Raw genomic sequence first — 16,218 nt, forward strand, 5'->3', positions numbered from 1 at the left:
CCAGAAAGGGCGGTAGGGTTTCTGCGGCAGCAGCAATTTGGCAACAGCTGCTCTCTCTCTCTCTCTCCTGCCATCCGCAGCGGCAATTCAGCGGCGGCAGGCTTTTTCACTGCTTGGGGCAACAAAAACGGTAGAGCCGGCCCTGTCTTCACGAGGCTACCCTTGAAATTGTTCAGAACTGGATCTACAGCAGAATGTAGTTTCTTGCAGGGAGCATGTTGCACCAGTGCTTCATGATGTGCACTAGCTAGCAATTGAGTTCTGGGTGAAATTCAAGAAACTGCTTTTGAATTTAAAGCTGTAGATAGGTTGTGTCCTCTTTACCCAGAGACTGACTATCTCCTCCTGTGATGCTTTGCTGGTTGTGATAATGCAAAGCTCATGCCAACGCTCCTCTGCAATAAGTGGCAGGGGCTGGCAGCAGCGTATTTCTGGTGTGGGGTCTGTGGCACTGCAGTTTGCTTCCCCTCGTGGTATATCAGAGCCTGGCTATGAGACCCTTACGACAAGCTGCAGGACGCCATTATTTTTTGTTGTCTGTTTCTAAAGGGGATGTTTTGAGTAGTGATGTTTCTGGGGAGGGAAGCCAGGAAGGAGAGTCTAATAAATGGCTTGGGTTGGTTGTGTTGTCTGGCTTTCCTGGAGATTTGTTTTTAAGATTTTTTTTATTGTACTATAAATCCTTTTTTAAAAAATATGTAATACATGTAGAATTTGCACATAGATGCAGTGGATATCTAAGTAAGTGAATGAATGAGCAATGTCTACATTGTAGTTCAGTAGCAATTCCAGTCAGATGAATTCCTCCCAAAGTGTACTGTAGTAGAGCATGCTTTGAGCATTATCTGAATCACATCTCCAGCATTTGTCTTCCTGTACTAGCCTCATAAAGTTTAACCAGTTGGGGTTCGGTAAATCCACTGGAGAATGTAATATTGGATAACACTAGTATATACATCTATGGCATGTTTGTATATATTTTCAGATATGTTGTTCTAGTCAGTTGATAAGGAATTTTTTTCTAGATTCCCAAGTTTGTTTTGGAGCTCAGGGTTGGATCACTTCTCAAATTTTGTAGATCCTAGATGTAGGAAGTGATAGATCCACTATTCTTATACTACAGCTGCTCCTTTTTTGTAGCCTCAGTCATATAACATCCTTTCAGTTGCTGATGTTTCCATTTGTCTGAGGAGGAGTAGACTGATTTCTTCATGTATCAGTACCATCCAGTGTCCAAATGCCATAAACAGATTCTATGCTCCAGAAGAGAGGTTTTCTTGTATATAGAAAGATTAATCCATGGGGAGGGTCTTTAAATCAAAGGATATCTAAATCTCCTATCTATGACATATGTAGCAACTTTAATATGAGATGTGATGCAAGACTGTTATGAAAATAACTCATTTTAGAGAATTTCATCTTTTGGTACTGTCAAAGTGTTGTCTTGGACCCATTACCATCACATGGCTTGCAGGGTATTGGGGTGATGTAGAAAGTTTTGCCCCAACTCCTCCCTCCTGGATGAATGTGGCATCGCGCTGCCCTTTGCCTCCGTTTCCCCCACTCTCCATCGGCCAGCTCTAGCCATAAGAGCACCCTGACTTTCCAGCCGGATCACTTTAGAGCCCTGCCCCTTCTGGGGCCACAGACTTTACCTAAGTCCTTTACCAAAGTCCACCTAAAAATGGATAAAAAAACAAACCTTCAGCTCCGCTGGCAGCCCCCTTGTCACAGGTGTTGGTCTGCTGCCCTTCTGTGCCTCTGTCAATCCCCGGATGCAGGTCCTGGCACACTCCTCCCCTCACTCAGTTCAGGCAGGCTGCAGGTCATCAGGGTGCCCATCTCAGCTAGGATTGGCCTGGAGTCTCCAGGAATTAAAGATTCATCTTTAATTAAAGGTTGTGTCATGTGATGAAATCTCCACGAATACATCCAACCAAAATTGGCACCCCTACTCTCAGCTAGGCTTCCAGTTTGCCCCTGGAGAAGCCTGTCTGTTCTATTTCCCTTTCTCCTTCTCAGCCTGCTTCCTGGAGATAGGACACTTCCCTCCTCCTCGATCTTTCTGGTCTCTCTTTTCCCAGGGAGTGACTGCAGAGTTTCTCTGGGAGTACAGCCCCTTTCTACTCTAAATTTCCTCTGTTTAAAGTAATCCTCTAGCTATGACTCATGCTAAATTAAGTCTGGCCCACCCTCCCGGTGCAGCCTGATAGCTTAACTGCCCTCTGTGGCCCACATTAACCCATTCAGGGCCTTGTAGGGCAGTATGTTAATAAGTCAAATACATTCATTCTCATTCATGCTTTGTTAATCCGCATACCCTAAAATTTGCACACAAAGATGTTCTGATCCCACATCTCAGCTAAAATTGTGCTGTAGAGAAGTGTGATGTTAAAATTCCATTATTTGCAAATTATACTACAGAAAGTATTACAATTTATTACATGTCTAGTATACCTTGAAATGTATTTATGTAAATAATTAAAGCTAAACTACACTGATCAAATAAACAAAGCATATTCCATGCTGCATTATCTCCACTTTAAGTATTTGCTTATTTGTATTTTCCAAAATGTATTAATTTGCAATGGGTCTCCAGTCATTCATGTGAATTAGCAAGATTCAGCAATAGGTTGTTGGGGCTTTGTTAGATACAATATTCATGTTACAACATCTTAAACCACACCCGTAAAGTGTTTGAGGAGTCAAAAGCAATGTGAAATATGTCAGAAGTTGTGTAATTCAGGAGCAGTCCAAAGGTATACATAGTCAGTTGTGGTGAATTGTCAGGGAAGTATCTTGAGACACCAATGTTCGGAGGCAAACGAATAACATGTAAAGGTCTTGGTTCAGATTTTTAGATATAATTCTGAATGCAAACCAAGATGGATTAATCACAAATTGTGGGGTGGAAAAATGATATAATATGTGAGCGTCCAGTGCATACAACTATAACTTCTGACTCACTCTAATCTCCGTTCCAAACCATTCTGCATTCTTGTTTGTGTTTGGGTCTTAGCTGTATGTGATTCTGTAACTAACAAGATAAGAGAACTGTTGCAATATTTCAGTTTGTTTATAGCATTTCTGGAAAATGCATGAACATTTTGGTAAAGAATAAAATCTTCCCTATCAAGATCACAATGAAGAAGGAACCTTATGACTATGCATTTGTCAGTGAGGCTCTTAATGAAAGTGAACCTTTGGAAAAACTCTGCCTAAATTTCACAGAGTCACTGGGAAATCCTAACTTCCTCAAATGTGGGAACCAGTGATGGTGCCATTATAAAAAATGTATGGTCAGAGTAGGACATTGCTTTGGGACCTTAGAGTGAATGTGCAATGTAGAGAATTGGGCCTGGTCCAAAGCCTATCAATAAGATTTAGGCTCCTAAATGAGTTTGGTGCTTTGATATTGGATGGTTTGGTGGGCTACCCCAATGATTGAAGATCTCCAAATGTTTGCTGGAATAAAGATGCCTTTTACTGTAACCTTTTTTAAAAATGACTTGTACTTAATTGCAGAAAGCCCTGTACAGCTGAATTGGAGTAGCTGGCAAACATTTGAACCTTGCTAGTAGGTCAGGAATCAGGAACAAGTAGTTCAGATCTGATTGGCATGTGGCAACAGCAATGAAACACTTAACCCCACTTTTTCTTTTGTTAACAGTAGTTTGTGTGTAGAAAGTGAGCGTTACTATAGGGGATTCACAGCTGTAGGACTCCCCCAAAGCTGAGCCACTGAGCAGCTTTTTCCCATTATGAGGGAAGTGGAAGGAAAGCACCTCAAAACTGGACAAGATAAGAGTGGCTGTTATGGGACTCTGTTAATAAGACTGAAAGAGTAATATAACTAATGCCAATTAGCATGGGTCTTTGGAAAACAGATCTTGTCAAACTATTCGACATTGGTGAGGCCTCATCTGGAGTACTCTGTCCAGTTTTGGGCCCCACACTTCAAGAAGGATGTGGATAAATTGGAGAGAGTCCAGCGAAGGGCAACAAAAATGATTAGGGGACTGGAACACATGACTTATGAGGAGAGGCTGAGGGAACTGGGATTGTTTAGTCTGCAGAAGAGAAGAATGAGGGGGGATTTGATAGCTGCTTTCAACTACCTGAAAGGGGGTTCCAAAGAGGATGGCTCTAGACTGTTCTCAATGGTAGCAGATGACAGAACGAGGAGTAATGGTCTCAAGTTGCAGTGGGGGAGGTTTAGATTGGATATTAGGAAAAACTTTTTCACTAAGAGGGTGGTGAAACACTGGAATGCGTTACCTAGGGAGGTGGTAGAATCTCCTTCCTTAGAGGTTTTTAAGGTCAGGCTTGACAAAGCCCTGGCTGGGATGATTTAACTGGGAATTGGTCCTGCTTTGAGCAGGGGGTTGGACTAGATGACCTTCTGGGGTCCCTTCCAACCCTTATATTCTATGATTCTACCTTTTTTTTCCCCTTTTGATGAGATTACAAGTTTCCTTGATAAAGGTAATAGTACTGCTGTAATATACTGAGACTTCTGTAAGGTATTTGACTTGATAGTACCCAGTATTTGGGTTTTAAAAAAACCCTTAGAATGACAAAATTAATATGGCACACATTACATGGGTTTAAAACTGGCTAACAGATAGGGCTCAATGTACTTGTAAATGGAGAATCATCACTGAATGGGTGCAGGGATCAGTCCTTGGCCCTATGCTATTTAACACTTTTTTTTATCAAGTGTTTTACCTGAGAGAAAACATAAAATCACCAGTGATAAAGTTTGCAGGTACCCAAAAATTGGGGGAGTGGGAAATAATGAAGACTATAGGTTGTTGATCTACATTACTTGGTAAACTGCTTGAAAGCACACTGTTTTTAATATAGCTAAATGTAAATGTGTACATCTGGAACAAGTGATGTAAGCCATACTTACAGGGTAGGGGCCTCTATCCTGGGAAACAGTGACCCTGAAAAGGATTTGGGGGTCATGGTGAATAATCAGCTGACCAGAAGTTTCTAGTGCGAGGCTGTGGCCTAAAAGGTTGCTGCGATCCTTGGATGTGTAGATAGGTGAATCTCAAGTAGGAGCAGAGAAGTTAATTTCCTCTGCATTTGGCACTGATGCAACTGCTGGTGGAATACTGTTCCATTTCCAGTGTCCATCGTCAAGAAGGATGTTGATAAATTTGAGAGGGTTCAGAGATGAGACCATGAGAATGATCAAGGGATTAGAAAACATGTCTGATATTGAGCTCCTTGAGTCTATCACTCTGTTTAGCTTCATAGTCATAGGACTGGAAGGGACCTCAAGGTCATCTAGTCCAGTCTCCTGCACTCATGGCAGGACTAAGGATTATCTAAACCATCCTGGACAGGTGTTTGTCTCACCTGATCTTAAAAAAAAAAATAAAAAAAAAATCTCCAATGATGGAAATTCCACAACCTCACCAGGCAATTTATTCTAGTGCTTAACCACCTTGACAGGAAGTTTTTCCTAGTGTCCAACCTAAACTGCCCTTGCTGCAATTTAAGCCCATTGCTTCTTGTCCTATCCTCAGAGGTTAAGTAGAATAATTTTCTCCCTTCTCCATCTAAACCTTTTATGTACTTGAAAACTGTTATCATGCCCCCTCAGTCTCTTTTTTCTCCAGACTAAACAAACCCAATTTTTTTTTTCAATCTTCCCTCATAGTCATATTAGACCTATAATCATTTTTGTTGCTCTTCCCTGGACTTACTCCAATTTGTGTCCATTTTTCCTGATACTCAGTTGAAGCCTAATCAGTACTGGAGTACTGATTGCTTCTCATGTCTTCCTTACAACACTCCTGTTACAACATCCCAGAATGTTGTGTGGTTTTTTTTTTTTTTGCAATAGTGTTACACTGTTCACTCATATTTAGCTTGTGATATACTGACCCCCAGATCCCTTTCTGCAATACTCCTTTCTAGACAGTTCTCTTCCATTTTTTATGTATGCAACTGATTGTTCCTTCCTAAGTGGTGTACTTTGCATTTGTTCTTATTGAATTTTCTCCTATTTCCTTCAAATCATTTTGAATGTTAATCCTATCCTCCAAGCATTTGCAACCCCTCCCAGCTTGGTATCATCTGTGAACTTTATAAGTGTACTCTCTATGCCATAATCTAAATCCTTGATTAAGATATTGAACAGAACCAGACCCAGAACTAATCCCTGTGGGACCCCACTTGATATGCCTTGTCAGTTTGACTGTGAACCACTGATAACTACTTTCTGGGAATGGCTTTCCAACCTGTTATCCACCTACCTTATAGTAGGCTCCATCTAGGTTGTATTTTTCTAGATTGTTTGAGACTGTCACACAAGACCATATCAAAAGCCTTAATAAAGTAAAGATATCACATCTACTGCTTTCCCCCATCCACAAGGCTTGTTGTTCTGTCAAAGAAAGCTATTGTTTGTTTGATATGTTTTGTTCTTGACAAATCCATGCTGGTTGTTACTTATCTTCTGTGTCTGCAAATTGATTGCTTAATTATTTGCTCCATTATCTTTCTTGGTACTGAAATTAAGATAATTGGTTTGTAATTCCCCAGGTTGTCCTTATTTCCCCCTTTTTTTAAGATGAGCACTATATTTCCCCTTTTCCAGTCCTATGATGTTTTGAAGATAATCGCTAATGACTCAGATACTCTAGGAGCTGACTAAAGAGCTATTTCATCAGGCTCTGGTGACTTGTCTAAGTAATTTTTAAGTTCTTTCCCCGTTTTAGCCTCTGATCCTACCTCATTTTCACTGGCATTCACTAAGTTAGGTGTCCAATTGTGACTTTCTTTTTTGGTGAAAACAGAAACAGTCATTCAACACTTCTGCCATGTCCACATTTTCTGTTTTCCTCCCCTCGTGGAGTAACAGGCCTACCCTGTCGTTGCTCTTCCCCTTGCTTCTAATGTATTTGTAGAATGTTTCTTGTTACCCTTTGTGTCTCTAGCTAGTTTAATCTCATTTTGTGCCTTGGCCCTTCTAATTTTGTCTCTACATACTTATTTGTTTATATTCATCCTTTGTAATTTGCCCTAGTTTCCACTTTTTGTAGGACTGTGTGTTTCAGATCATGGAGTAGCTCCTGGTTAAGACAGGGTAGTCTCCTGCCATACTTCCTATTTTCCCCATGCAGTGGGATAGTTTTGCTCTTAATGTCTTTCTGAAGTATTTTCACTCTCGAAGTATTTTTCCCCTTAGACTTGCTTCCCATGGATCTTGCCTACCAACTCCCTGACTTTACTAAAGTCTGCCTTCTAGAAATCCATTATCTTTATTGTGCTGTTTTTTCCCTTCACCATTCCTTAGAATCATGAACTCTACCAGTTTATGATCACTTTCACCTAAGCTGTCTTCCTCGTTGAAATTCTCAACCAGTCCCTCTCTATTTGTCAAATCTAGAACAGTCTCTCCCCTAGTAGCTTTCTCCACTTTCTTAAATAAAAAAATTGTCTCCAACACGTTCCAAGAACTTGTTAGATAATCTGTGCCCTGCCACATTATTTTACCAACAGATGTCTGAGTAGTTGAAGTCCCATATCGCCACCAACTTCCTTAACAAAGAGAAGGTTAAGTGATACCTATGTTCCAGTCTAGAAGTACCTAATGGAGTACACCTATTTGATAACGGGTTCTTCAATCTATCAAAGAAGGGTGTAACATGATCCAGTCTAGTTTCAACTTCCATCTATTGGAAATAAGGCATAAATTTATAACCGTGAGTAATTAACCACTGAACAACTCGCAAAGGGTCATGATGGATTCTTTTAGTGGCAATTGAAGTAAAGATACCCTCTAGGAATTATTTTTGGAAAGTTATATGGTCTCTAGACAGGAGGTCAGACTAGATCGCAACGATCCCTTCTAGCCTTGAAATCCATTAATCATTTTGATGAATAGTTAAGTGTATAGTCACATCAGTTTAGGTGAATGAATAGGTTATCCTTGTTAAAATGTGGCTAAAGATGGCGTTTGTTTCTTAGCTTATTTTTGTTTTTCATTAGAGTTAAAACACTGATAATGCACAAAATTAACAGCCCTCCAGGATAGGGCTTTTTGAAGTTATGTCAAGGCTATTGGGGCTGGGAGACGAGGGAAGATCTGTGGTCACACTGAGGCAGAGTTAGGCCATGAATTCTGCTTAGGAGTCCAAACTAGTCCACCTTTCCCCTGTCAGAACCATCCTCTTCTCCCAGCTGGCCCTGTTTCTGTGATGTACTTCCCCTTTCCAGTGGGTCCCATTCCCTCCCTCATACCAGGAAACAGTGGGAGGGTTGGGAATCTCAGAAAAGCAGCAAAGACTGAAGTGTGGAGATGCTGTCTCTTCTCCTCCACAATGTGATGGTATTAGCAGGTTTGGCAGCTCCATGTGTTGGCAGAAAAGGGATGGTCTGGCATCTCTGTGGCTGTGGTGGAAGGGTACAGGGAAAGTACAAAAATGCTTCTTTGATTAATGCTCAACTTCTTTTGCTTTATAAATCTAGGCAACATGGGAGAAGTAGTGAAGTGATACAGTAAAAGAGATGATTAAATGAAACACTGAGGTAAAACAGCTTCAAAGAGAAATCCTAGCAATGAAGGACAATAAAATGAATAATAGGAAAGGATAAAAAGTAGAGCTAGAGAGGGAGGAAGAATGGACACTAGTGTATATATAACACTTTTTAAACCAATGACACCATTTCCTCCTCTTAAATTTTAATAGCATCCAAAACATGCAAGTGAATGTTACCATAAGCATGACCATAATATGCAAAGTATCAGGAATTCTGCGCACTTTCTAGAACCTCCAAAAAGCCAGAGTTCTGCCATGTCAGCATTTCACTGTTCACAGCTGTTTTCAACTTACACAAGTCACAAATAAACTACAGATGAATATTAAAAAGTCCAAAATGAACAGGAGCACAGGACTTGAGGCAAAAGCTTTTGCTTGACTTCAAAAATGCTGTTAAACTGAATTGTTGGCATAATTCAGGTAAAGTTGCTTAGAATAGGCTATCATGACAATGCCCTATATTTCTATAAGTGATATCTTTTCTAAGCAGTTGAATACCAATTTAATTTGGGCATGGCAGGCATAAGAGTTTTGACAGGTATGGGTGGCAGCATTTGGGAGTGGTGTGGAAATGCTTCTGGGAAGTTTTGTCTGGTATGCATACTTGGGAGGAGTGGCAGCCGATGTTGCGGAGTAATTTTAGCTAGATGAAAGATGGCATTTGAGAGTAGGAATCTTTGGAAAATTGTTGGTGTTTTGGCTAGGAGCTTGAAGTTGCTGTTTGTGCCACATGCCTCATTAATTTAAAAACAAAACAAAACAAAAAAAAACCAACGGGAATCCTGCTGCACTCAAAGTGGGGTAGAGGACATGTCACACCTAAAAGTAAAACCTGGAGGAAGGTCCAACTTGTTAGATTCAGAAACACAGTGTAACTGGCTAGGACAAAGTCCTGTGATCCTGGTAAGATAACTGACATCTGTTCAAGAATTGAAAATTAAATTTTATTTTTGGTAAGTAATATATTAAATTTTTAGTAATTCTGTCTCAGCCAGTTGCATTCCATTTCTCAAAGCAGTCTTGTCTCCACTATATAAATATTGAACCACATCTCAACAGTGTGTCACTGACCACATTCCCTTCCATTTGCAATCCCACAGGTCACTTCTATTCCTTTTCCTCCTTTCCTCTTTATGATCATATAACATGCCTGTGGCAATTGTTTACATGTAAAAGTAATATTAAAGTAACTCAGCAGCTGGAATGAGACTTTTTAATGTCAATAAACTCACTGAATGTTCATTTTACAGGCCAAGCTCGGATAACCGGCGACAAGGGAGCAGGGAGAGGATGTCCAGCACCAGTGAAAAGGGCAGCCTGTCCATGGAATCCACCAAAGAAACCCGTTACTGTGCTGTGTGCAATGACTATGCTTCAGGCTACCATTATGGAGTCTGGTCTTGCGAGGGTTGTAAGGCCTTCTTCAAAAGAAGCATTCAAGGTAATAACTTGTGGAAATATAGTAAGTTCCTTGTTCCTAGGGAATTGTGTGTATTTGTGATGGTATGGAGACTATAGATAGATGATGTTTTGTTCTCCAGGAATCATTCATAAGCTGACAACCACATGCTCACCCACATGCATTTATGATCCTGTTTACTAATAACATTGTAATTGGTTTAGTCCAAGATTTAAAAAAACAAAACACTTCTCCTTTCTATCCTTGGGTTTGTGTATGTCTCATCATGGCACTGGAGAGGAATCTAATTTTAAAATAAAACTCTTATGCCGAATCCTATTCAACACTGCTGGGTTGTTTTCTTCCCTCCTCCCGTCTTCCCTTTGCACATATACTCTGCACAGCTCTTTATGTAAATATTCCTTATCTGAAACAACCTTTTTCTTGTGAATTCCCTGTCGGAGTGCAGCTTAATTCTTGCTCATTGATTTATTATAAATCAAGTGCTAGATTAGCAAGATAGTTCAGCTCAAGGCAAAACTTAAGGACATCACTTCTTTGAATGCAAACTCAATAAGAGGTTTCCTTTTCAAAACATATTGTGTCCTGCAAGCAGTTAGGATGGGGGTGAGGTGAGAAGAGTCACCCTCATGTCTTTTTCTTTCATGGCTGTTGCTGTGCCTTGTCACTTAGTATCACACAGGGAGGTACGGCATTCTGTCACAGAAAACTGACCCAAAAACTGCACTGTCTAGGTAAAACCCTGTGGAACAGAGTACGCCTGGCAGAAGTAAAACTGAAATCTGGTAGCTAAACCTATCCTGGGTTCACAGTGTGTGTTGGGCAACTGTGACAGGGTCAGGCCAGATGGCTACAGGAAGTGATAGGCAGATATGTAAGCTCCAGATTAAGCAGGTCCTTTTTCCCTGGGTAAGGTAACAGGGTGGTTCCAGAACAATCAGGAACTTGCTGGAACCAATTAAGGCAGGCAGGCTAATTAGGACACCTGGCTTAAAAAGGACCTCACTTCAGTCAGTGGGGGGCATGCAAGGAGCTGAGAGAAAGGGCGTGCTGCTGGAGGACTGAGGAATACAAATGCTTTCTGGCAGGAGGAAGGTCCTATGGTGAGGATAAAGAAGGTGTTGGGAGGAGGCCATGGGGAAGTAGCCCAGGGAATTGTAACAGTTGTGTGACCACTACAAGAAACACTGTAGACCGCTGTGATCCACAGGGCCCTGGGCTGGAACCCAAAGTAGAGGACAGGTCTGGGTTCCCCCCCATTCCCCCTCCAACTCCCTATTGGATACAGGAGGAGTTGTCCTGGACTGTAGGTTCCACCAGAGGGGAAGGTCCCTGGTCTGTCCCCCGACCCACTAGGTAGATCAGCAGAGACTGCAGGGTTTGTTCTCCTTCTGTCTCCTTATGCTGGCCAGTGATGAGGTTAGCTGAGTGAACAGCTGGTTTGAGTCACTAGCAAAAGTGGCCAAACTGAGGACTGCTGTGAACCTCTGAGGCAAGCAAATCCACCAATAAGCTCAGGACCCACCAAGGCAGAGGAGGAACTTTGTCACACAACTGATTCTGTGGTCTTGGGCAAATCATTTGATGCTTGGTATTTCATTCAGCTCAGCTCCAAATGTAGGTAAGAAGTAGTTAAAACTTGCTAAAAACCATACTTAGCCTCTGAGTTTTACTTCTGTAGGGAAAAAGTTGAAACACCTGTTTCTTTCTGAATACAAACTAACCAAGTATGAAACTTGGGTGATCTCTATACATTACCTCCAGCTCATATGTGAGCACAGAAGACTCTTGCAGCTTTTTCACTACTTTGTAACACACACAAGCCTAATCCTGTGAAGTGCTAAATGCTTTGTTTCCAGTAGAAAAGATGGGGTGCATGTCTAAAACACTGTAACACTTTTTTTTAATCTGTTTTCATTTCTTTGTATTTAAATGAAAGGACTTAAAATACAGCAGAACCCAATTAATTCATCAGCATAGGTCTTTTTTTCTCAAAGGTTTTGTACCTCCCTATAGCAACTCTGCTACAAGGAGGTATCAGGTGAAAATTTTGCTTTCAAAATGTTCAGTGCTTTTATTATTAGTACTATAAATAAGTGAGTTACAGATATCAATTAAATGAACGTAGCACATTTTGTGATCTGTTATCCTTGAGGTTTTTAATCTGTTTACTTATTCACAAATTCAAATACTGACTGATAGACCTATTGCAAATTAAGGCCAAATAGTGATGGTGAACTGCTTGTATTTCTCCCACAGCGATCGGAATGGCTTAGATTGTTTTTGCAGCCTTTGGATGACTTTCTTATGTCAAATAGCTGAAAGCTCAAAATACAGCCAGAGTTGGATGCTCTTGTGCTTTTTTGCACTTATAAAACATGTATGTTTAATTTTTTTGATTCAACAGCAGCATGAGTTAATGGCAGTGTCAAGTTCATCCTGTAGTTTTAGATTTTAAGCCTTTTGCCAGTTTGTCCTGATTACAAATGCTATTTCAGTGTTACATAGGGATGTTTATTCTGAAGATTATTATTCACAAATTCTCAAATATTTAACAATAAAGCAAACCAGATAAAATAACCAATCCATTGCATGCCTGGCTTGGTGATTGTAAGGGTGTTTTTACCCCTCAAAGGCATGCAGGCTGTAGGCGTTTTTGGGCAGGGATGTGCTGGTTTGACTGACCTTGAATCCAGAGGTGTGGTAGGAGTGGTTCTTGTACCAGGCACACACTGCCAGAATAATTAGAAATGTTTCAGATTGAGGGTATGATAGAACTAGAATAATCTATTAAAACCGTTACGATTCCTTTAAATAAAGAAATTGGTCACTGGCTGACACAATTAGGAGAGCATATCTCAAACTGCAATGAGTTGTCCAGAGCGCTCAAAAAGGTTTTAGCTATTTTATTTTCTGCTTCTAATTCTTTAAGACCTCTAGGGAGGTGCTTCTGTAGGAACAGCCATTTAGTGACTTCTGCTTCTAAGAGTTGAACTGTGCTCTAAATTCAGGAAAAAACCCTCCTTGGCAAGTGCATACACATACATATGCTTGTAATTATAAACCAGTTCCATTTATTTTCTATCTTTTTTTTAATAAGAATAAGGAGGGAAAATTGTTTGACTTGAAGATATTCATAGATTTGGTTTCTTCCATTTCCTCCCTCCTCAATACCTCGGCACCTTGTTTAAACGTTGCTGAGTTTCAAAGTTTGCCAGCACACTTCAGGCTTTTCAGAACCCACAGACTTGGGTTTTTTGCCTTTCTTTTCCCATAGGAGAACGTTACCTTCCAGGTCACTTCCTATCTAAAATGCTATTCTAGCATTACAAACAGCCACAGTAAATTGTACTTCTCTATTCACAGATTTAAGGCCAAAAGGGACATTAGATCATTTTAATCTGACCTCTTAGAACACATGCCATAGAATTTCACCCAGTTGTCCCTCTATTGAGTTGAATACATTGTTTTAATCAAACGCATCTTCCAGAAAAGCATCCAGTCTAGGTTTTGGAGTCCACAAATCAAATGAACTTTTCTTGGTAGTTTTGCTCCAATGGCTAGTTTACCCTCTGTTTAAAAATTGCCATGTGTGTGGTGTTGTGGGGTGTGTGTGGTGTTTTTTTTTTTGTCTGTCTTAACTTCCAACTACTTGTACTTGTTTGCCTTTCTCTGCTAGATTATCGAACCCTTTAACTACAATTCATATCCCATGAAAGTACTTCTAAATCATAGTCAAGTCACCTCTTGATTATCAAAAACTAAACCAAGTGAGTTCCTTGAGTAGGGCATTTTTGCCAACCCTCTAACTTCTCCATCCTTTTGAAAACGTGGACACATACTGCATGTAGGTATGTCATGTTTGTTTTGTCAGCCTCCTATATAGAACAACTCCCTCCTCTTCTCCTCCCTCTTTTTTTCCTCCACTATTTATTGCTGTACTCCTTTGCCATCAAGGACATAAGAGGTGAAGGAACTACTCTTGGTTTCTCAGAGCTGGATCCCGCAAAGTGCTGTGCATGACTGAGGTATAGGGCCCCTTCCACTTCCACTGATTACAGTGCGAGTTGAGGGTGCCTAGAACCTAGCAGGATTAAATTTAAAATTTCTCCCAAAGTGCACACATCTTCACCTCCCCCCTCCACCTGCCCCTCATTAATTTCTGCTTCCTCCTTTTATCCCTTTAGCTGCAGGTTTTTATAAATTATTTGAAATTTCAGATTTCTAGTCACAAATGAGGCTGTACAGTAAGGTCAGCTAGATAGGAAAAAGCTGAGACCAGAGTATGTTCTTCTCTTCTCTTCTCCCCCCCACCCCCCCCAAGCTCCTAAACACACAAAACTTGCTGACTATGTGAATGAGCATTCCTTAGTCTCTTAAACCGCCCAGACGTCTGGGTCTCTAGCACTGCAGGGATAACCCAAAGAAATGAAGTATTTCAGTCATGCAGCTGAGAATGGATTGTATGTACCAGTCATGCATTCTGGGCCACAGGGAGGAGAACCTTTTGGCAGGAGATAGGGGACTTTATCAGTTGTTGACTTAGCTGCCCAGTGATAGTGCTGGACCCTGTTGAAATAAACGTTTGAACTGCAAACTTTCAGGGTTGGTAGTAACTCTTTTTGTTGTGTTTTTTTTTTCTTTTGTGTTGGGGGTGGGGAGAGCCAAGAATGGAATTCCAATGTCGTCTTTTCCACTAGCAAAAGATCCCTAACAAGAGGGGTGCAGATATTACTGTCACAATACCTTAACTCCAGGATTTTCAGCTAGTCCAAGAGGAGTTCATGAACCGCTCACACCGGTATTTCATTATTGCCTGCCGCCTCCTTATATTTCCTTGTTTAACCTCTTTGACAGTAGCTACAAATCATCCTGCAGCCAAGAAGGCAGAAACATTTTTTAATAAGTTTGTGTACCCAGTAACTCTCCAGTGTGCCCATTGCATTGGTCTGATATAAACATCAACTGAAGATAATATCATAAGTATTATCAGAATAGTTGTTCTTGCATAGCTCCCATGATATTGGAGCATAAAGATTAAACCTCTGTTTTCCCCCCCCACCCCCCCGAGTCTGGGACCACGGAAAATGTAATCAGGGTATTCTTTTGGAACAGTTGGGTTTTTTCCCAACCAGAAAAGAACCATTGAACAGATCTGTCAACACCCTCACTTCTTTTATAAAAGAGGTGATTTACCTCCTAGGTATATTTGTTCTTCAAACATAAAGACACTTGCATTATCCCTAATGAAAAGCTTGGAATTCCGAACATAAAATGTAAGAACACAATCAAGTCTCCAATTTAACTAATAGAGCTGATCCCAAAATTTCAACAAAAATGGAAACTTTTTTTTTTAAAACTTTTTAATATCTTTTCCTATGTTCTGACCAGTTATAGAGCTAGGTGGAAATGAAACAATTGAAAGTAGTTTTTTTGTTTTGTTTTTTTGTTTTTCCTCAACCCTTACCCCCTCCTCCCTTCCCCCCCCCCCCGGCAAGCACGCACACAGTCCTACCTGCTGTATTGTACCTGCCCTTTGATGCTGATATACTTTTTACCAATGTTTTCAGAATCTGAGATGTTGAGTCTTGGACAAAGAGCTAGATCCACAGAAAGACTTAGGTGCTTAACTGCCAATTTACATGCTTAAGTCCAAAATCTGGATCTTCAAAACCTCCTCTCAACTGTTGTTTGAGCATAGATACCTAAATTCCCTGAGCAACTAAGTTTGTTTGCTTGGGCAGGCACAAAGCTGCCTCAGTCCTGATGACTCTAAGTAGCTCTGTGCCTAAAATCCATCAGGATCCTTGAACTAGGTGTTTTTTTCCCCCCACCTATCTTGTCTGTGGGGCCTAATACAGTAAGCTTTCTTAGAGCATGCTACAGGATTGGGCCACACACAAAACAGCCGATAAAGAGCATGTGATGTAGCACAGATGAGACCTCGTCCCAGTTCGTGACTCCATTGTGCTAGGCCCTATACCAACATAGATCAAAAAGTAAGTCCCTGCCCCAAGGAGGTTACAATTTAAATACTGAAAGAAGTAAGGAATTCAGGATTATGTTCCATCAGATGTGTCTTAGCATCTTGTTCTGAGCTCACCCTGTGACTGTTTTTAGGATTATACATGATGGCAAGTTTATAGAAATTTTCTGAAGATTCTCTTAATCATTTTGATTTTGTCCATGTGTAATTCCAGTTCTTTAATAATTAGGCCATGCCATATTTCCACTGAC

The 16,218-nt window shown here is 40.6% G+C and overlaps 1 protein-coding gene across 2 annotated transcripts in view; it reads left to right on the forward strand.

Annotated features, from left to right (window-relative positions):
* The window catches only part of ESR1 (estrogen receptor 1), a 285,291-nt gene that overhangs the window by 132,362 nt on the left and 136,711 nt on the right, over positions 1-16,218 (forward strand). For both annotated transcript variants that reach the window (XM_084623937.1, XM_084623936.1), the window contains exon 3: positions 9,812-10,002. In XM_084623937.1, the coding sequence (XP_084480063.1) occupies positions 9,812-10,002 (191 nt within the window). The remainder of the gene's footprint in view (positions 1-9,811; positions 10,003-16,218) is intronic.

This window comes from Lepidochelys olivacea (genome assembly GCF_965140295.1).
Source record: "Lepidochelys olivacea isolate rLepOli2 genome assembly, chromosome: 3".
NCBI classification, from domain to species: domain Eukaryota; kingdom Metazoa; phylum Chordata; order Testudines; family Cheloniidae; genus Lepidochelys; species Lepidochelys olivacea.